This window comes from Corapipo altera, unplaced genomic scaffold (assembly GCF_003945725.1).
Source record: "Corapipo altera isolate COAL_440 unplaced genomic scaffold, ASM394572v1 112, whole genome shotgun sequence".
Lineage (NCBI taxonomy): Eukaryota > Metazoa > Chordata > Aves > Passeriformes > Pipridae > Corapipo > Corapipo altera.
The window spans coordinates 3,513,667-3,535,242 of record NW_020884899.1 but is presented as its reverse complement, the minus strand read 5'-3'; the positions used below and the strand labels follow the sequence as shown (position 1 = coordinate 3,535,242).

General features: G+C 44.6%; 1 protein-coding gene across 19 annotated transcripts in view; it reads right to left on the bottom strand.

Moving 5' to 3' along the window:
• PTPRF (protein tyrosine phosphatase, receptor type F) overlaps nucleotides 1-21,576 on the bottom strand; it is a 287,109-nt gene that overhangs the window by 100,398 nt on the left and 165,135 nt on the right. For all 19 annotated transcript variants that reach the window (XM_027649309.1, XM_027649322.1, XM_027649312.1 and 16 more), the window contains one exon: nucleotides 6,316-6,504. In XM_027649309.1, the coding sequence (XP_027505110.1) occupies nucleotides 6,316-6,504 (189 nt within the window). The remainder of the gene's footprint in view (nucleotides 1-6,315; nucleotides 6,505-21,576) is intronic.

Here is a 21,576-nt window from a genome sequence, read left to right as displayed (position 1 = left end):
AAGAAAACTGAGGAGTTTAAACAGACAGAAAAACAGGGTTAAACAGGACACAGTGTGTCAAATCATGTTCAGTGTATTGATTAATAAATACCAGTATGCATACAAGAGTGTCGTGTATCTCAGATTTACAGCTCATTCCATTATCCACAACAATGATCACCCAATGGGAAAGAAAGACAGAAAAGAATTTCTGTAAATACAAAGAAGGTATATTTTAAGCACATTTAACTTGCCTCTTAAAAAGTAATTTACAATATTTATACTTATTCTTTTTCTTTCCTAACTACCCTTCCTTTAGGCAGAGTCCTTTTTTGAAGCAGGAATAGCATTTCAAACTACTCATTTTAGCATTTTTCTCTGCCAAGATGACATTACCCCATTTTAACTTTATGTCTTGTTATATTTTCTGATGTTTTCTATCCACAGATGACTGAAGCATCAGGAAAAATCTTTCAGTGACTGAAGCTGTGGGTAATCTCACTCTTGCAATAATAAATCTGCTGCTTACTTATCTATCTTAGTAACTACTGCTACCCTTGACAGAACAGTTATACCCAGAGATACTTGCATGAAATAGCACAGCCATGGAAAACAGGGTTATTTTTCTTTGTCTGTTTGGAAAGTTTGCCAAGCGATTATTTTTGTTCTCTTTGGTCTAGGGCCTTCACCCTCTGGGGTATTGTGTGTCCCCTGCCCCATCCCTTCCACAATTTTCAGTTAAGAAAAGCATCCCACAGTGTGTCACTTCCCCTGGGAACAGCGCAATGACTTTGAGCACAAGCCCAAGGGGCAGAAAACAGGACTTATCTCTCATCTGGCTGAAACAGGGTTTGTTGCTCTGTCCTAAAACAGAAAAGATTTGCAGCAAATCTTCAAATCTACTCCCTGTAGAGGCCAAACACTTTCTCTAATATGCTGTTGTCTACACAGAGTTCTAGAAGCAACTGCACACTTGAAGCAGATTTCCTAAAATGTTATGTGTGGCCAGCTCATTTCTTCATGTGTTGAATCCCAATCTTCCTGGCTTCCAAATGTAAGCCAGCCCCTGTGGGAGCAACACAGATGCTTGCTGTATTTAGTAGCACAGTGTTCAGTGTCTCTCTCACCTTTGCAAAGTTAAGACATTCCCTCTTCACTCAGAGAACACCATTACAGAGAGTGTACAAGGCTTTTCTGTTGGACCTCAAATTTCCTCATCTAGAAGGAATGTCCTTTCCATCCCATAACAATTCATCTCTGGTTTTTGACCTTTCAGGGTGTCCCTCAGAGGTACAAAATCACAGCACAGAGGCCACAGAGTGCCAACATAAGAGAGTCCATCAAGTGATGGAGGTGTCATCACTCAAATGGTTCCTGAGGCCAACTTGTGCCCTGTGACCACCAGGCTGCTTTATGCAAAGGGCACCCAAGATCAAACTTCAAACCCAATTCCTTCTGTTTGAAATGTCTGAAACACTCATAAGGAAGTTTATTTCACCTTCATGATAACAGACACAGAGTAACACCCCATACATTCACCTCAGTCAGGAATGAGCACTGAGCCTGACATCCTCTGTGTACTGGAAGCACAGTCAGGCACCCAAAGCAAGGCAAAACATAAGATGATACACAGGAAAACCCCACAAGGTTATTTGCATCAGTATTTCCCAGTGTGGAGAAGGTGAAGAAGGGACTTCATTCTGATGACAAACTTACCACAGACTTACCAACATACCACTTCCTTGTAGGAACCTAAACCACCGAAAAATCACTCCAATATCAACAGAGAAACCAAGGCTCTTGCTGGTTGCAGCTGAGCACCAGGGGCAGTGCAACACTGAATCCCAGAGAACTCTGACAGTGCTTTCAGCTACTTCCTAACATAGAAGTGAAAGCACTACAGGAAACACTGACTATTGCCACAGGGAGTCTGAATGGATCCCATGACCGCTGTGTGCACCTCACGTAGCAAGACCCAGGTCTGCAGTATTGGTTCTTCCAGGACACAAAACTTCAGCTGTCAGCTGATTGGCCACAATATTGCTTCAACACCTCTCTCCTTTCTGAGAGAGCATCCATCTTTGTGTGGGTTCCCTGATCCTTTTGGATAATACTACCCAAACCCCCCTCCTTACACACCTTGTCCCAGGTCGATGCCCATCTGGTGTCTGGACTCAAGGCTGTTCCTTGCCAGGAGATGACCACATTCTGCTGGGTACTGACTGCTGAGCATCACCAGTGAAGAAGGACATGGATGCCACAGCCCCTTCACAGGGACAGGCACCACCTCTTTCTGCACGTTTGTTCTGTGTATGTTGGGTATCCCTTCCGTTTCCAAATAAGTAGTGCTTCTACTTGATAGGATCAAGACTAAAATGAAAACACTTGCTGGTAACTCTGGGAGCAGAAATGCAGCAAGATGATGTGGTGATCTGGCTCTCACTGCTTCTTTGTTACAGGCACCTACACTTTTCCAGAGAGTGACTGAAGTCATCTGCAGAATACTCTCTTAATACTTTCCTTGCAGTTAATTGCCTGAAAGCCACACTAGGGTCTAGGGCACGGTTCCTTAACTCAGTAAATTGATGGTGATTAAAGGAGAATGATACTTTTTGTAACACCAAGTTCTTTACTAAATGAAAGACAATGCTTCCTGAATTGTTGGTGTTTCCTTACATGGCAAAGGTATCTGTATGTTAACATTCAGAATAGTTACTCTAATTTGACATTTTGTTCATAAGTTTTCTGAAGAGCAAGGTGGAAGAGCAGTTCTTCAGCTATGAAACTCACTGGACACATTCAAGAGCTCTGAGAATATGAATTCCATCTGAGTTGCTTTGAAGTCCACAGGAGCTTGTGATCCAAGAATCTTCACAGAGGAACAGTGAAGCACCAGCACATTTGATCTATACTGGGAGAGTTTCCACCACATCATTATCTAATTTTAAAACATGGTTAGAGGTGCAGCACTGACCCTTGCTGCCAGAACTTATGTGTGTATCACCTGCAATACTACAATGTCTCTCTCAACAGTTATAAAATCAGTTCAGCCAAACAGGTTTTGAATGTGTTAGCATGCTGGGAGGTTTCTCAGCCCAGGGCTGGCCTTAGATGGTGTGTCAGGGACTGAGAAGCAGGGAGTGAAGCTATGCACCCTCAGGGAGAACAGGGAGTTGTCCTGAGTCATTGCACTTGCAGAAAAGCAACCTCCCCACAAGAGGTGGGAAGTATCAACAAGATGAGCAAGGGGGAATTTGGCTACAACCAGCATGAGTCAGAGACCTTGCTTTTGACTTGATCTATGATAATGGAGATGAGACCCTGTATTTATTTGTGCTCCCATCTCTAGAACTATAAACCCAACATTTACTGGCAAAACTACCCAAGAGCTGGACTTAAAAAAGAATTCAGCTTTACTCAGGAGGAAAGATCTATGTATTGGTGAGAAAGAGTTAAAAAAAGCCCTCTGAATTTAAAGAGTTATGCTAACTGTCAGAAGGTACAATTAAAAAAATGCATACACACAGATATAGATATAATTAGTAAATGAGGGATGGATTTATAAACTGTGCATTTGCTCCTGACAAAGACACCAATCCTCTGGGGTTAAAAGAGCCTAAGATGATGGCTTGAATGTCTTAAACCACAAACTCTAGTACCTTGACAGATGAACGGAACTCTAAAAACTGATGTTCAGGGCGCCCTTAGGGACATGATTTGACTGCATGCAAGTTCAAAGACCTGCCTGCAGCCCCCAAAGCACTGCCAGCCCACATAACTGTGAGTGTCAGAAGAGAGCACCTCTCCCAAGCATGCTGCTTCTTTACCTGTAGCTATTTATTCCATACCAGGAGCCTGAAAAACAAAATCATCCCTCAACCCCCTCTATAAGTCGGACTCTAAAGCTGCTTTGACCTTCATGACCTTTATTTCATACATCTGAATACTAATATATTATGTACTCATTGAAGGTCAGACACTCTATTATATACACAATACTAGGCTCACAATGTGCTGGAGCTATTTTAACTATATTACATCTGTCTAGCTTTTATTGGGTTTTAATTAAATGAAATTAAATGAGCGTATATTTAGATTGAGATAGTATAAACTGACATTCATGCAGATATGCCAGGCTGACTGTAAGATATGATCTTAATGGAGCAGAGACTTTGCAAACTATTAAACTCTCCCATTTAATGAGGTATCTATTTAAACACTCTTTTCTTTGAAAAACAAAACGACTCTGCCCCACTATGGTGTAGTGCTGGAGAGCTCAATTAGCACCTTGCAGAATGAATCAGAAACTACCCAACCCATCACAGTGCTCACATAGGGTGACTGCAGTCACGTCAGTGGGACTCAGGTACTTCAAAGCACAGGCCCTGCTTTATGTCCACTACAAACACAAGAAAAAGCCACAAATGCAAGCAAGGGTTGAACCTCTGGCCCACGAGAAGATGTAAACTTCATGCTCTTCACTCATGCCAGGGCGGAGCAAAGCCTTGGTGAATCTTGGCGTTGTATCATCAAGTCCCTGAAAACAAAACTTCAAACTCATATTTGGAAGTCTCTTGCACTGAACTGCGGAAACCTCCCCTTACTACATTAGAGAGCTAATCAATTCCTTTTGTGAGTCTGAGGATGTGTGCTGCTCATTGATTTCTAAAAGGTTCCCTTGACACCTCCCTTGGTAATTACTGTGTCTTCAGCAAGCAGCCAGCTCTAGAGTTTGAATCCCAGGTGAAATATTCAATTGAGATGTTGCTCAAGAACAGCGAATAGGAATCAAACCCTGGACCCTGTGACAGGGTTTACTAGTTTGTTTTTAAACTTTCTATCTCACTAAACTTGCGAAGCAGCTGGTAGAGAGGCAGCCAAGTGCCTGTGAAAAGGAGGCTGGAGAACACACAGCGAGTGCATCAGAGCCTGCCTTGCTGCTCATTTATGGTAATTTCTGATGCTGATTTAGTCAGCTATGAAGTGAAACACACCCATGTGCACTTTCCTATTGCTTCTTCCTAAAGCTTCTCAAAATAATTAACAAGTGTGATATTTTCTTTCAGCACAAACAGATCAAGATTAAACCATGTTGTGGGGGAGATAAGCTAAAGGTCACTGGGAAATTTCATAAGCTACATATGCATTAGTATAATTAGCACTCACTGGTACATCAAGGTGGGATCAGGAGTGTCAGGTTGGGTTCTATTTTTGATGAGAATGATGTCTCATTACCCACTCCCCCAAGTATAAACCTACTTCTTACCATCCAAGCATCGTCAGATGTAAGCAGAGGGCTCCAGCCATGGGGAGGTGTGTCAAGACATTCACCTTGCTAGGAAGAAGATGGTGTTGTCCCAGCAGCAGCACTCATAACAAATAACATTTGAGTGCCCAGAGATACATCATGGCCAGGCAAGGCAGTCTGTCTCTTATTTGACCAAAGTTGTTCCAGCTCTGTTCACTTCTGTACTTTCTGTAGGGTACTGGGGGCTTTTCCCCCCCCAGACTAAAGCTGCTGTGTAGTGGTGCTGTGCATTGTTAAACAGCCACTCTAATTCATGCTGGGGAGCTCCACTTCATTAGTGAATAAAGCAATGTTTTATTTTCTTTAATTCTCTAATGGGCCTTACAGTCCTGGGAGACTGAACAGTCCAGCAGAAGAACAACAGTTCTTTGCTAAAATGAGTGCGTTTTTAGCCACCCACAAGAACTAACTGTCTGTATTTCAAAAGGCAGCATTTGGTTTGTCAAACCAAAGAATTTAAAAGAATTGGTATATTTCAAAATTGTGTGCACCTTCCTTTGAAATCCGTAGAATTGCCGCTTTTTGGATTTTTCTTTATTCTTGTGGTGTCCCACAGCAAGGATGCTAATGATCTCAACAGAAAGCAGAGCACTGTCTTGCAGAGTCTGTGGAAGGAGTAAAGTCGCCTATGACCACTGACTGTAAAATCTCAACCAGTATCTCATTATCCTGATTCATTCGCATTGTGCTCCTATCAAAAATATCTGAGACCCACTGAGTTGGTAGTGAAATGTCTGAGCCTACCAAGGATTTGGGGCAATGTCAACACAGTCTACTGAAGAAGAAATCCGGGTGATGTTCCAAAAGGCATGTCCACTCTAATGTCTCCTTTTAAGAAGCCACGATATCCCGCCAGAGAGGATCAGCTCCAAAAACTGTTTTCACATTGCAAAAGAAACAAGCTCAAAGCACATTGACGTTTGGGTTTAGAATTGCATTTCAGGGGAAAAAAAATAACAGCAGTGCGTAAAGAGAAAAGGGAGGAAGAGCGAGGAGGCTGGGAAGGCTTACTTGCTTTGCCACCTTACCCGAGCGGAGTTGCTTGATCCGTCCATTGCTAGTCGCGGTGTCGACGGGCAGGAAGTCCTTAAACCAGGAGATTTCGGGATCAGGGTTCCCACTGGCAGCACAGAGCATCGTGGCTGTGCGGGCCTTCTCCACCACCTTCAGCTGCGGGCCCATGTCAATGGTTGGGAAGCCAGCTGGGAGGTGGTCTTCTGCAGGAGGAAAAAAGACACACAAGGTTAACGAGAAACACTGGGGCGTAGCGATGGGATGCAGTTGCAGTGACAGCAGTGCCACGGCACAGCATCTGTGCCTCTGCTGGAAAACAGCAGCCTGACTTCCCTACTGAGAAGGTTATCAAGCCCTCAGAGCACATTAGGCTCTATAATGAGCATTCATTACACCAATAGAAGCTTCCACTAAATTTAACTCCATTTAAATCAATTGCCTTGGGAAAGGTCCATAATTTTCATTGATACGTAAGCTCCATCTATTGTTGTTAATAATTCAGTAAAAGCAGGTATTTGCCTTTTTGTGGGAGGACCGAGTTGAAGATAACAGACAAACACAAAGCCAAACAGTTTGAGGCATCTTGAAACACAACACAACTAAACAATAAAACCCCTTAGAAAGGTCCAGAGAGGCCCATTTTATCATTTTTTTTTTTTTTGACTAGGAACATTCTGTCACACTGGTAGGATAGACTGTAAATCTCTTCCTCATGCCCCCAAATCTGATTCAGAAGGCTTTTAGAAACTAATGAATGTAAAGCTAGTGAGCCACACTCTGCTCATGAGCAGCCTGGCCAGAGTGTGCCGTGGCAAGCTCCTGGTGCATTTTCTGGGCTGTAGAGAGCAACAGTGGTGCACGAGAAATGGCCAGGGCACGCTCTGGCATGTCTTACTGCAATACTTTGAAACGAAGCACCCCCATAACTGCTAAAACCATTCATATACAGCAGGTAGGAAAACAGTTAATTGGGTTTGCTGCTGCAGAGCACGCTCAGGTAGGCTGGGTGGAATACATTAGGCAGCCTTCACTGATAAGCCAAGGCATGCTCCAACATCGTCATTCAATAGCAGCTGCAGAACTGAGCTCATTTATTCATTCTGTGGCAAGATGTACTGTACTCTGCTAAGCCTGAACTGCAATCAAAAGGACATACTTTCGCAGAAAAAAAGAACTTGAAGAACATTAAGAAGCTTTTAAAGCACCAGAAACTCAATTATTTTCAGTATGTTTCTTTATTTCCCCGTTTTAAGGGAATTTAAGCAAACCTTCTTCTTTGTCAAATCCAACTCTGCAAGGTTCCCAGCTCACTGCAGTGTTTAAACAAACAAGACCTCAGCATCTGCCCCAGTCCCAGAGAAGTCTGAACTTGCTGCAATCTGATTTTTCTTGCTATCACTGCACATCTGGAACCATACCCGTCACTCCTCACAGGAAGGTACCTCAGGCCACCTCAGGTGCTTCCTTCTACCTGTACTGCCACACCTGCAGCACAACCACAGCCTGTGGTGGCTAATCTTAAATATTTCTCTCTAAGATCTCAAGACCCTTGACTTGGTTGCAAATCAAGACTCTGTAGCATAAGGCAACATCTGCTGAAAACAAAAACATGCCAGGGAATATTGTTTAAATGAGAGGGACTATGAAGCATTGAAGGTTTTCTACAGGAAAAAAGGTTCCTGATGTTTATTAAAAGCACAAACTGTATTTTGTGTCCCAGACTGGCCTCCTGAGAAACCTCTCTCATCATGAGTAAACATAAATGGAATTATTTTTTTTCTAAATGAAAGGTACCACAAAACTAGTTCTTTTAATATTTGCTCTCCATTGATTTTCAAAGACAAAAGGTACACAGAGCTTAACTGGAATGACACCAGCACCAGCATTCAATAGCAAGCAACAGAAGCACTCAATACTGAGCAACCACAATGAATACTCCTACATGGCTGAAAAGAAACAAAAGAAGGGTACACACAGAAGTACAACATGGTATAGACTGAAAAGCAAAGGAAGACACATAGGAAAAGCAGTGAACAATGATAGTCCCCTGGACTGAGGCCAAGTTTGCCTAAAGTGTAGCACCTTGCTATTCAGGGTATTGAAAGCAGATGTTTACTCTGGCAAGGCTGAAACCCCGAAGTGATCTAATCTAATCACCATGATTACCATTGACAATCTCTTCTGGTTTGTACAAGATTTTACAAAGAATGCACACTGAGCTAAGTATCACCCAGTTAACTCTGTCCAAAGTCTGTGTGTGGAGGCTTAGCACACAGCTAAAACCTGAGACCAGCACTTGTGCAAGAAATCTCTTCCTGCCTGCAGTGATCCTTGGTCCATAGACATGAGAGAGATCAGAGGGTGCTTCACAGTGTCTGATCCACAGGTACACAGTGCCTGCTGCACTGAAGTGACTGTTCAGTCAAAATTAGCAGCTTGTGATGAGTCACAGACCAGCAGGAATTACACGATCTAACCTTGGCTTCACTGAGTACAACAGAGACGCTGATTACAAACACCCAGCAGCAAAGCTACCTCTGCTGAACTAGAACTCTTAGCTCAAGCCTTTTCTGGACTCCGAGGTTACATAAAGTGCTGCTCCAATACCATCCACCCCCTGCAGGTCCAAACCATTAGGGAGCCCAGCTGAGAACGCTGGGCACTCAACACCTGAACAGAAGGTTACCACCACCTGATCACCCTCAGTACCCAGACCCCACACTGAGCTGGACTCAGACAAGCACGCGTAGGCATGCAAGGTTCATGTGATCTTCTCCCTCTTAACTGCACAAAAGCCCCAAAACTATTGTGGCAAATGATGATAGTATAGATATAATGCATCCTTTGGAATCAGAGACACAGCAGGTCCCCTGGGCTAGCGCTGGTACCGGGACAGCACAGTTTTCACGCATGCCTGGAGCTTGAAACCACCAAAACTCCAGCAAGCAGCACTGGCATGCGTTGCATCTACCACAGCACACAGGTGGCAAAGACTTGCTTGATCCCCTGTCAATCAAACGTGGAGGCAGCACTGGTGTTTAAGAGCAGCAGTCCAAGCTCGCAGCAGTGTGAGATGAGACGCCAGGGGAAATCTGACAGCCGGTCTTTGACGACACCTCAGACAACTCAGAGGACACCTCAGACAACTCAGAGTTCACCTCGTGTTAGTTCTGGGGTAGTTCAGGGGACGTGCACTGGCACAAGGTCAGCTCATGGGGAGGACAAGCACCTTCTCCAGAGGTGGTCTAAGAGCCTCAGGTGCCTGTACCATCACAAGATGGGGAACCTCAACTACTTTAGATCTCCCCCGTACTGTATGGCTCTGGCAGCCCCCCAAAACCCTCCTGGAAAAGAGTGGCTTTGGAGAAAACCTGAGCTGGTCACACCTGAGCTGGTCACACCGCAGAGCACAGCCCAGAACAAGCCCACGCCTGTCCTGCCAGCAACACTCCTGCAGAGATAACGGGGCTTGGCTCCAGCCCGGCTTGGCGCTGCTGACTTCACTGGGAGGGCCAGGGATGTCTCTGTGTTCAAACACTACAGGCGACGTTAGGAGTTCAGAGCTGTTCTTGCCTTGCCTTCCCCTCAGGCAAAAGTCTAATCTAGGTCTAATTATGAGGCTCAGTCATGTCTCCTTTCAGCCCTTGTTAGCTGTACTAACTTGTCTGCACACGGAGCTTGTCGGTAATAGCCAAATCCCTATTCTGGCCAATACGTGGATACTCATATTCTAGAAAATGAGTTTGTCAGCACTTGGTTTTATTCAAGGAGAGCCAGTAGTGCCTTCAATGCACATTAAAACAGGCTATGAATCTGCTTTCAAGTGCATACCATCCAAACCAGTTTTTCTTTCTTGGTTTCAGGGACTTTCAGAAGGCAGGTACTAGGTTAGAGCAAGCAATATCTAGGCACAACAGCAATTTTTCAGGCACTGAAAGCTCTAATCCCCTCCATGGACTACAGCACCAATGGTTGAAATGACAGAGAGGAAAGCAGGAAAAGAGGAGAGAAGCAGGAGGAAAGAAGAGGGAAACAGCAAGAGAGAAAAAACAAACAAATGGGTTTTTGCAGTTACAGACTGAAACTTGGAAAATCCACAATCAGGCTGAGGTCTTGCTAGCAGCAGTCACCAAGGAGCCAGGAATGTCCCTCTGGCATCTAGTGTGACAGCATGGGCAGAGGATATCTCCTGCTCACTTGACAGCTCCCTTTGCTAATCTTTCTGAGGTGACAGAAATCTAACCCCTGCTCTCATACAGCTCTTTTGTGCCACACATTTCCCTATCTTTAAGGGAAAAGCTAAGGTAAGAAACCTTTCCCACAGCGCCAAACTGCAGCTGAGACCTCCTTCAGAGCAGCTGCAATTACACGGCTTGATTTCCAGCTCCCCAGAAAACTACCTTTCTTGAGGATGCTGCCGTGGGACACATACCCCTTGGTGTGTCCTTATTTTCTGCAGCTCTCCAAATATCAGGTGATGATAAGGGACATGGAGGCAGTTGCAATTTACGTCTTACAAGAAGCACGGATCAGCCCCAGCATGGAATGGTGTGTGGATAACAGCTGCTTACAAAAAAGGCCTGCAGAGGAGTCTGTGGTGAGCACAGCTGTTGACAGCCGAATCCTGCAGGATTTACCCCCAGGATTTTGCTCAAAAGTTGTAATCTCTCACAGAACAGAAAAGTTGCATATCAGGTTCCTACCAGCACAACTGTGCAGCACTCACTGCTCCTGCAGCCAAGCAATTGTGTTTTGGGGGTCATATCCTGACACGGCACCTGTAAACCTTCCCCCTAACACTGTGAATTTGCTCTGTGTCAACACAGGAAATGGTATTTTAGAAATGATAGTGCAAACTGTAAACACATTTATGGGAGTTATTTGTCACATTCTTCTTCCTATAAAAGCCAGGCCTGCTTACTATCATGAGTGCAATTGCTCAGACTGAGGAGGGAGAGAAAAAAAATGATACCAAATGTAATTTGGAAATAGCAAAAAGCAGTTTTTCCATGTATTACAGCTACAGTTGTGAGGTTAAATCTCTTACAATCTATCAAACCCACTGCCCCACTGGAAGGGGTGTTCTCAGCTCATTTCAAGTGAGATATTTGGCCTTATCCCCACATAGGGCTGGAAAGGGCTTATCTGGGCTACTGGCTGCCGCCAGCCCACATCAGCTGAGGAACTTCCAGCCCAACATCCATTTTAGGGTCTTGGAGGGATGATTAAAACACAAAGCTGCTTTGTTTTCAATTCTGCCAGCTATCTGAAATCACTCAGGAGTGTGTGGTGCAAGGGACAAGTCAGGAAATGGATTGAGGGCAGAGAGATCTCTGATAAATGTGTTTGACTGTGGTCAGCATTGCACAGGAGCAGGATACACAAACCAAAAGCTATTTCACATGTTCCACAGTCACTCGGTGTGGCAGGCTGGAATCTCACCCAGTTCACATCACCGAACAGATCCTGCTCAGAGGCAGTGGTCTGATGCACTGTAACACAGGAAGCTGCAGGGGTAACCCTTGTCTACTGCCAGACTCATATTTGGTGGATCAATGGAATTACTCTGCAAATTTTACAAGCTTCTAAATCTCCCTCTGAGACACTGAAACACATTAGCAAACGCAAAATTATCAGTGCAAGGACAACAGCCTGGGTAGTCGGCAATATTAACTAATGAAAGATGCAAGCCAGTAACGTTGCAAGCACACTACAAAGCAGGACATCTGTTTGCTGAATAAACAGCTCTGATTCCTTCAGCACAGGTTACCCAGCATGGCTATTCAATTACTGCAAGACAATCAAAAGCAGTCAAGCAATCCGGCGGCCCAGAAGGACGGCATCGCTTTACACGATAAGCAAACCCTGACATCGTTCTGTCCGGGTTCAACTGAAGCTGCACAATGAGCATTTATTTTATCAGCCATTTTGAGGCGATGCTCTCTTTCCACATCCTCCTTCTTACAAAAGTCCCCCAAGAGGTGCACCGCAAATATTATCCAAATTCACGGTCTCCAAAGGCTGCCCAGTGTTGGGCGGGAGGAGCGCACTGGTGTGTGCTCCCTGCCGGAGCCAACTCTCCTGGAGGATAATGAATACCCCTGTCGACACTGGCACTGCCTTGCAATTGCCCCAGGAAAAGGTGGGGCAGCGAAACCAACCTGTTTCAAAGGCAGCAAACTCTTAATTACCGGTTTAGTAAGTATAAAACAGTTTCAGGCAGGCAGAAAATACAAACATTCATCTATTGATGACAGGGTTTTTAATGACAAATCTGCTGGCTTTGTATGACATCATGCCAACGTGACATGCTGAAGCCGTCTACTGAAAATGGGGAGAAGGGTGCAGATGAATGGGTGGGTGTGGAAACGAGCTCCAGAAGGACTTCTCTGTGTCACGGTGTAACCACATGAATTACTGCACAAGAGCTTACAGTAAACAAAGTATTTGCTATCTCTCAGAAAGATCACAGCAGCAGCAAAACAGTTCACAAAAGCAAGAATCTGAGTCAGTTCAAAACAAAGAAAGTACTGTAAGGAAAATTCAAGAAAATACGAGACTAGACATGGCAGAAGAGGATAAACTGTCAGGCAGATTCCTGCTCCAGGGGCTCACAGCATGGGAGTTCAGGGGACCTGCTTGTTCTGGAGGTTATGAGTCCAAAAAACACCTGATGGAGACAGGGCTACTCTTCAAGAGCCCAAAGGGCGCTGCTAAACATTGTCCTTTCATGGCTGGACAGCAATTATCTCCATCTACAAGCCCTGACACCTTCTCAGTAGTGTAGCTGGTCATTCCCAAGCACCTGTGTACCTCAGAGAGGAGCAGGATGGCTTTGCAGAGGCGAGTGTTCCCGGGAGTAAGCAAGACAAAGCAGTGCCTCCCAGCTCACTCTGATGAGGAATCAGGCTGTGCTCCTGCCAAGTCCCTGTGCTGCTTCTCTCCATGCTCCCACAGGCATGGTGACAAGGTAACACACTGTCACTGCAGCAACCTGTCACCTCCCAGGGCTGAGCACCCTGCATCTGCCATGCACTGGTACCCAGTGCTCCCTCCCACCCAGGGGCAACCTTGGTGCTCCAAGTTCGAGGGGACACTGCATCCCAATGGCATGAAACAAATTGTTTCTCCCAGTCCTTAGAGATGCTGCTGTCACCCAAACAACTTTCCTACGGGCCTCATGATGCCTCTTGATCTGGCCCAAGGAACTGGCTGGGACCAAAGATGATGCCACGGATGCAGAAAATTAGGAGATTTCCATTAGGAAATACTTCCTCCTTCCCTTTGAGAAGCACTGCAGCATGCCACTACCAAAGCCTTCCAGGATACACCAGACATAGTCACATATCAGCCACAGCTACCTGTGAGCTTCTCATGGGGTAGCTAATCCAGTCTAGATTTAGGCTGGGACACAATACAAAGCCTCAGCTCTACAGGCTCTGGTGAGGCAAGCTGTCACTCTCCAGCACCGCTGTCCCTTAAGCACAGCCCAAGGGAAGGCATGAGAAAGGAGCCTCTGGGGATAAAGTTCCATCCACTACCATGGCCTTGCACTCCTCTGATTCGGGGTCTTCACAAACATTGCAAGATCTGCTGAGACGACTGAGCCTAGCCACAGCTTCAGTGGGGAACAGGCAGTTCCTCTCCTTCACAGATAACCTCGTGCTCGACAGAGGCAACACCAGGGTGACTAACAGCTACTGAAGCTGACTCAGAGCAGAAGTAAGTATTCAGTCATAAACCTGACCAAATTAAAGGTATGTAATCCGCAACCCACTGTTTCAGTTCTTAGTTTAGGGATCTTCCTAAGTAATAACAACTTCTGCTCTGTATGTGTTAACTGTGGAGTCTGCTACCAACCAAGAGACCTTAACTCATCCTGGAAGAAAACAATTATTTACACCTTTATCAGATTAGATTGCAACAGTCAGAGATGGCATTGATGAAATCCCTACTACCACAACATCCTTCTGTCACCCTGGCTACTACCTCTTCTGGCTCTCCATTCTGGCTTCCTCATAATGACAGTCACATTTGCAGCCTTGGTCCTGAACTCAAGTTTTTCTAAGACTGAGACCGCATATATCTAAAAGAATTAAAAAAGTCAGGAAGGAAGATTATACCAGAATCTTATCTGCTCAGGTTAAACAAGCTCTATGCCACAGGGGAAGCCTCTCCAAGCTGATGACCCAGCCTCACAGAGTGGCTGGAAGTGTGATACAAAGCCTCAAGATGTGAGGAACACCCAGGACCTCCTGCTGCAAATCCAAGCCCACTGCTCTTCCATGAGCATAAAGCAACACACAACTCAAAGCAAAGAACACATAAACCCAAGCATTTTCCTGAGAGACCAGAGAAACTAGTCACTCATGCTAGTGAAGTACCAAAACGGGCTTAGACTGCATGGCATTGAAAGTCATTTAAGGGTTCAGGGTACAGCAAAAACTACTTCAAGAAATGTCAAAAATGTGGGTGAGGAAGAGTTTACACACAAATGAAACAGATCATATTTGCAAGATCCCCTGCCTAAGCAAGCACTCCTTTTTAAATCCTTGTTGGGCGAGCAAAAAAAAAAAATTACTTTTTTATTTTCTCCCTCAAAATTACAGCATAATTTCGAGGAGGTAAAAATAGAGTTTTGTGGGTCATATCCAACAGCTGATAAATAAGGCTAGGCTCTTTCAAAAACTATTACAAAAAAGAGTCATCAGCTGGAAGTATGCATTGAAAGAACTCACAAAAGTTCTTCAAACACATGAATTCAGAAGGGTTTTGCAGCCGGCTATTAAGACTCCATAGTAAAGGAACAATAAAAGACGACCCTGCTGTGCTTTCAGGCAGGACTGTGTCATTTGTTGGTACCAGCTGTTGAGTATAACTGCCTCTAGAACTGTTTTCAAACCACTGTTGCTTTTTAATATTTTATACAGGAAATACGACATAATTATTCCTACTGCACGTTTCCTCGTGACAGAATATATAAACACACTCCCACTAAAACACACCCAAAACTTCAGTCTTTTCAAGGAAAAGCATAAAAACAGCTCTTACTTGTATTCCAAGTCATTTATTAATCCACTGCATTTTTCATACTACCTGCACTGATGTGAGGTGTTATTAGCATAGAGATTTTCATTTTTAAGATGTGCAATCAATAATGCATTAGCATATGCCATTAAATCCAACGTGTGGTTAAATTAATGGAGCATTTGACTTTTGATCCATGTATGTTTGGTTGCAGCTCAGTGCAGGAAAAAGTGCATGAGAATGGAGTTAATCTGACAGCAGAGCTCTCCCACGCTTTCTAACATCGAGTTTCAGATTAAAGTGAAGCATTCCTGTTGCCACTCAGTTGGAATACTAAATCTGTTCATTTCCACTTCACAGGCCAGAATGCAAGATTTTCAGTCATTTAACTCCTGCTGAAAGGGGTAGATCGTGCTAAAATCTGATTTCTGCTTAGCTTCTGCAGCCGGTCTGCATCACTGTCAATCCAGTGGCTTCTCCTTCTGTGGGGAACATTGCAGCCTGTCAAAGCACACTGGCCAGCAAGTCTCAAGCAAAAACTTTGATTAGGGACACGAAAAGGTTGCATGTTTTAATAAAATACTCTAATGAAAAAGCCTTCCCTCCCCCCACCCCAGCAATTGTTCCAATATGGAAAAGAAAAAGCACTGCCTTTCTTTGCATCTAAGCTACTGAAAAAGGAAAGTATTAATACAAAATGGATGAGCAATGACTATTGACTTTCTAAGGAGAGAAACACCTCTCTCTTATCTTTCAGCCTTCCCAAAATCCCCAAAGGAAAACCCCTGAGGTACCAGGTGACTGAAAGTTGGCGAACAATGAGGAGATTGAGGGCACCCTCAGTCAGGTTGCAGACCCCACCAAGGTGGGCAGGAGTGTCAATCTGCTGGAGGGTAGAAAGGCTTTGCAGAGGGATCTGGACATGCTGGATTGCTGGGCCAAGGACAACAGTATGAGGATCAACAAGGCCAACTGCCAGGTCCTGCACTTGGGTCACAACAATCCCTACAAGGCTGGGGGCAGAGCGGCTGGAAAGCTGCCCAAGCTTGGAAATTGAAACTTAAAATTCGTATTGGGGAGGAGCTGGAGAGTTGTTAAAAAAAGCACAAAAATGTTCTATTTCTGGCATTCCCAACCAGCCAGTGCTTCTAAAGGAAAACAAGGAATCCCCCTGCCCCCACAGAATGTCCCCCTGAAACACCGTTTTGTTCTCTCACCTCAAAGACTAAACTGAAAATTTTGGAGTCAACCCCCAAAACTGCCAAGCTATGGGATGGAGCTGCTCTGTGATGCCGTGAGAGTTTGAATCCCAAAGCCTGCAATCAAGGTGTGTGGGTGTGGGAAAGGAGGATGAACACAATTCTTATAAAAACAAGGCTTCTCTGCAGCAACAGCTGAAAAACACCAGTCCTGGTGCTCATCAGCCTGCTCTTCTACCTCCCCGTACTGTCTTTTCCCTCACTCTATGCCTTTTTCTCCAGCACAGTCCCTTCCTGCCACTATCAATTAAATCTGATGCATGTGGCTGTGTCTGCCATTTCCTTAATTGTAGCAAACTGTGTTTTGAGCAAATGCTCAGAAATCATATAAAAATATTTTTAATAGTTACCAAAAACAGTACATAGAACCAGACCCAGTAAAGGCCAATGCAGTAAAACACAAGTTATAGTCCAAGGCATTATTTCTTTACAGTATTCAGAAAGAAAATAACCTTTAAAAAACTTCAGAAAATATTCACATATTGACATCAGGTAGCTCTGTGTCTGTGAAAGTTTCACATGTACCTTTTTTTCAGAGAAATTCTATTTTCAAATGAAACAATAAATGTGAAGTTTCAGTGCCCTTGTTCTACTGCAGCCAGCTCAGGCATACAGAGTCTGCTGGAACCAAAATCACTGGAGAACTGTAAGAATGGCTTTAATTTAATCTGAACACCAGACAGATCAGTGACACGGCAAATCACTGCTTTCCATTCACAAGTTTTAAAACACTCTATCACAGAAAGCATCTTGAGATAGCGAGTAACTAACTTTATTTACTTGGTGGGGGAGTGATTTTTTTATAGAGGGGAAAACACAGCAAGACTTGACCAGAGCCAGGGACAGATACATCCTCTTACTATTTGTTTTATGTCTTATGTTAAGCCATCACTTTCTAGAAGACCCATTAATTGCACTGGCTCCAACATCACTTTAGATGGAGACTCTGGTTACCTTAACAGTCCTTCAGAGACAGAAGGATGTAGAAAGGCCCCCAGCCAAAGACCCACAGCAAGCCAGTGCCTACATGCAAACACAAGTGAGATATTGTTGCCAGACAAGTGATGGTTTTTAATGCTGGGATGATGTAATTGCTCAGAGTTTAACAGAGGACATACTCTTCTTTTTACAGATAGCAAGTGTTGCAGAGGCTCAATATCCTATTTACTGCTTTGCCACAACACCCATCTTTTCAGAAAGATGTGCAATAAAAGGAGTGGCTGATAATTTCAGCCAAGGCTTTAAACAAATCCCCAGTGCAGGTCCTCATGAATTAAAGAGCATGCAACAGATAAATGGAAAGCTGGCAGTGAAACCACATCACGATCAAGTGGATAAAAAAAATGGCATCTTTTGCCTCCTATGGTACTCATCTTAATATAACCAAATACAGGAAATCAGCTGAAATTCCTTTGCTGTTCACGGAAAATGCATTTCCTAACTTCAGACATATTTGTTGTTAGTCAAAGGTTCATTTTATCAAATGACTACTACACAAATTATGGGTTTCCCCACCCCTTTTCCCTGGCAAACAGTTCGGTGGCATGGGACTTTTACTTCCCAGGTGGAAGGGTGTGTTCTTTCTAACTATGGTCCCTACCTTTCCCCCCAAAATATTACATCTGCCAGAAACAGACCAAGAAAGCTAAACAGACACCTGGATTTGGCAAGCTTCAGTTTCACTGTGCTGGAAAATTAAATTAAGGAAAGCTTTAAAAAGGTTTGTCCCTGTCTTGAAAATGGGAGGATTGTTGGCCTTGAAGTCTTAAGGACAATCTACTATTTTTTCCCTGAAATGTAAGTCTGGCTTTCTTTGGTAAGATCCCTGCACTAGCTCCACTAACTAGTGGCTGGAAGGAGCATTCTCCACGGTAGCTGTTGAGGTTTCCTTAATTCTTATTCTTTTCCAAATGGGAAATCACAGAAGGAGGTGGGGAGGAGGTAGCCACCGTGGACTTTCCTGGATCTACTCCTGCAATAAAGTCAAGGTTCAGGATAAACAGAATTGAGAACAGCTATAAAGGGAGATTGTGCTCTTGCCCTGTCCAAGTATTGTTTCATTCCTGACTGACTGGCAGGCAGCATTTGACAGACAGGGGGTAAAGCTCCATGGGGTTGCAGGTCTCTGAAAACGATTACAGGGGAATTGAGTGCATAAATTGGCTTGTCTCCCTTGCCCCTCACATACACACATGGCTACAACTCTTCTGTCAGCACTCATTTGGTGCTTTGATGCAAGGTACACACAGGCTGGCTTACAGGAGCTTCCAAGTTCAACAGGACTCTCCAGGTCCACATTTCCTTGAACCCCGCAGATGGTTACACTGAGAGCTTTGCAGTAAGGGTGATGTTGCTGTGTTTCCCATTCCCTGGTGTGTATGCAGTAGCCGGCCCTGCCCTGGATGGGATGCAGCAGCTCTGCCCTGCGCTGCAGGGACGTGCAGGGGGAGCTGGCTGGCCATGGCCGAGCAGTCCCTCATACTTTCCCACGTTTTCAGCACGGAGGTGTTGCACTCGGAGCCACGCAGTCGCAGTATGTGCTTTTGCTGCCACTGCCAGCTCAGGAAACCGCTGCCACATCTTTCTATAACCCAGCTCAGGTTAAACCAGATTTTCCGGTACAGATAACAATTGCACTATTTACATTTCATACACCTAAAGGGCAGACACCCTGGTTTTGCTGGAGCAGATGTCTTAGAAGGAAGCTCAAAGACTAAAAAAGCATGTAAAAGCCACAGCAGCCTCTCTGACCCGCTCCAGCATGGCCCAGGTGATTTTGTCTGCACAGACTGCCTGAGCAGCTGACACGCACCGAGCTGCTCACTGTGAGGTGTCAGAAACGATAAAGCAATAGCATGGTTTGATTTACTGCTGGGCAAACACTGTCTGGCAGTGACCACACACGGAGAGGTCAGGCAGTGCTGTCCTTTATTAGCATGTCAACCAAAGCTGTGCTAACACACTCATGGATTAGACTCCCGACGTTGGATATGCAAGCATGCTTGGGTATAACTAATTGGAAATAGGCCCTGAATCCCTAATAACCTAAGTTATGGTCCCTGGGATTTATGCCAAATTAAAGACAATTAATTCTCCTCTCTTGATTATTACACACCTTAATAGCTCTGTCCTTGAGTCAGTTCCATCCTTGATGTGCAGAGCCCTTTAGCTCAGTCTCTAAAATTTGATGTGCATGAAGAACAGTTAATAAGAAAGTTCTGAATCGAATCCGAGTTACTGTATCAAAATCTCTCATGTTTTACAACAGTGAAAAACACAATTGGATTCAAAGCCTACTTCAGATCCTAGATTATAAAGGCATTTGCTGCATAGCCTCTGCACTATAGTCTTTAGAGGCCTTAAACAATTCCACGTTTCCCTTTAAGATGTTCTTTTAAAATACCACACAGCAGTATATACAGATAATCAGGACTGTTTTCAATAAATGATTTCAGTGAAGTTCACTGGCTTTATTTGATATACAAAAGACTATTTAACCTTCTCCCAAGACACTCTACCGATGTAATTACAAGCAAGAGACGAGGCACGGCTCTCCCAGATGTAACACTAACAGGAAAGAAAACTTTCTGCTAAGCAGAGGCCGCTCTAAGTCTTTCCTAGAGGATGTAAGAGGCAGGTACCTCCTTGCAGATAAGAATACTGTGGATCCTTACTTCCCCAGCTCACTATACAGTGCGCAGGCCACTGGTGCTAGGATGATTCATCCAGAGGAAAAGTGCTGGCACTCGTGTCTTAGGCATCCCTCATGCACTAAGTAAACAAGACCATGTGTCCCTTTTCAGAGCATCAACAGCAAACCCTGAGCAGAGCACACTCTACTGAGGCCCTGAAGACACAGAATATGATTTTCAGAGCTGACAGGGTTCCAGCATCAAGACTGCCTGGGACACAAGAGGACACCCTTGCCAAGGACAGAAATGGAATTGGTTGAATGTCAGCTGCTCACTTTTACTGAGCTGACAACCCACACAAAATGCCAGGACAAGACACCCTGCACAAGGAGTCTTTGATGTTGGAGATGATCATAGGGGCCTCAGACTCCTTGGGAAAACTTCATCTTTTCTTCCAGACTAGACCCATGACCTGCCTGAGGGAAAATAAAGAAGGTCCTCATCCTATCTGTGAAAACCAACACAGTCCCAGTCTTCTCCAGACGACACTCAGTTTCTCGTGACCAGACCCATGGCTCAGCAGGTGGAGGAAGATCTCATGGGTTTCTCCTGGAGACAGAAATGGCAGGGAAACCACAGACCTCTGCAATCCGAGCTGCCTGCTCCTGAGGCTTTCACACCACAGATGGGGCTCTCTGGTAGACAGTCAGTCAGCTGTTGGGATCTCCCCAAGAGCAGACCTGAGGCAGATCTCTACGGAACCCATAGAGAGGAAATCATTCCTTGTGACAAAGCAGGAAGGGAACGTCCCAAAGCCATGAATGTTGCCATGTGAGAACTGAAAATCCAAGTTTCATGTTGCCTGTTGAGTGCTTGACCTAAGGCTAATATGACTCTCCAAAGCGTTTCACTCCCTAGGTTTCTTTTCCTTCTCTCTTTCTGCTCAGCTCTGCTCAGTGACATATCTGATTCCACACCTTGTGACAGAAAGGTGCATCCCAACAGAACAGAAAGAGCTGGGGGGAGGAAATCTCTAAGGTAATGTGAGGCAGGGAGAACAAGCTCCCCCTTGACTTGTGGCTCATGAATAACCCTGGTCTGCTACAGAATGGCAAATAAACACAAGTCTGCCTTCCCACACAAGCAGGCAGCAAGCAAAATCAGAAAAATAAATAAAGCAACTGAAAATACAATTTTTATTTGCTACAATTTTTTTCAGAGATCAGAGAGCCCTTGGATTTAAAAACCTGAGAAACCTCGGATTGGGAATTAGGGCCCTACCTAAGCTGGACCACCACAGGCACAAGCTTAGGACTCAGACCTTCCCATACTGAGGGCAAAGGTTGATTCTCCCCAG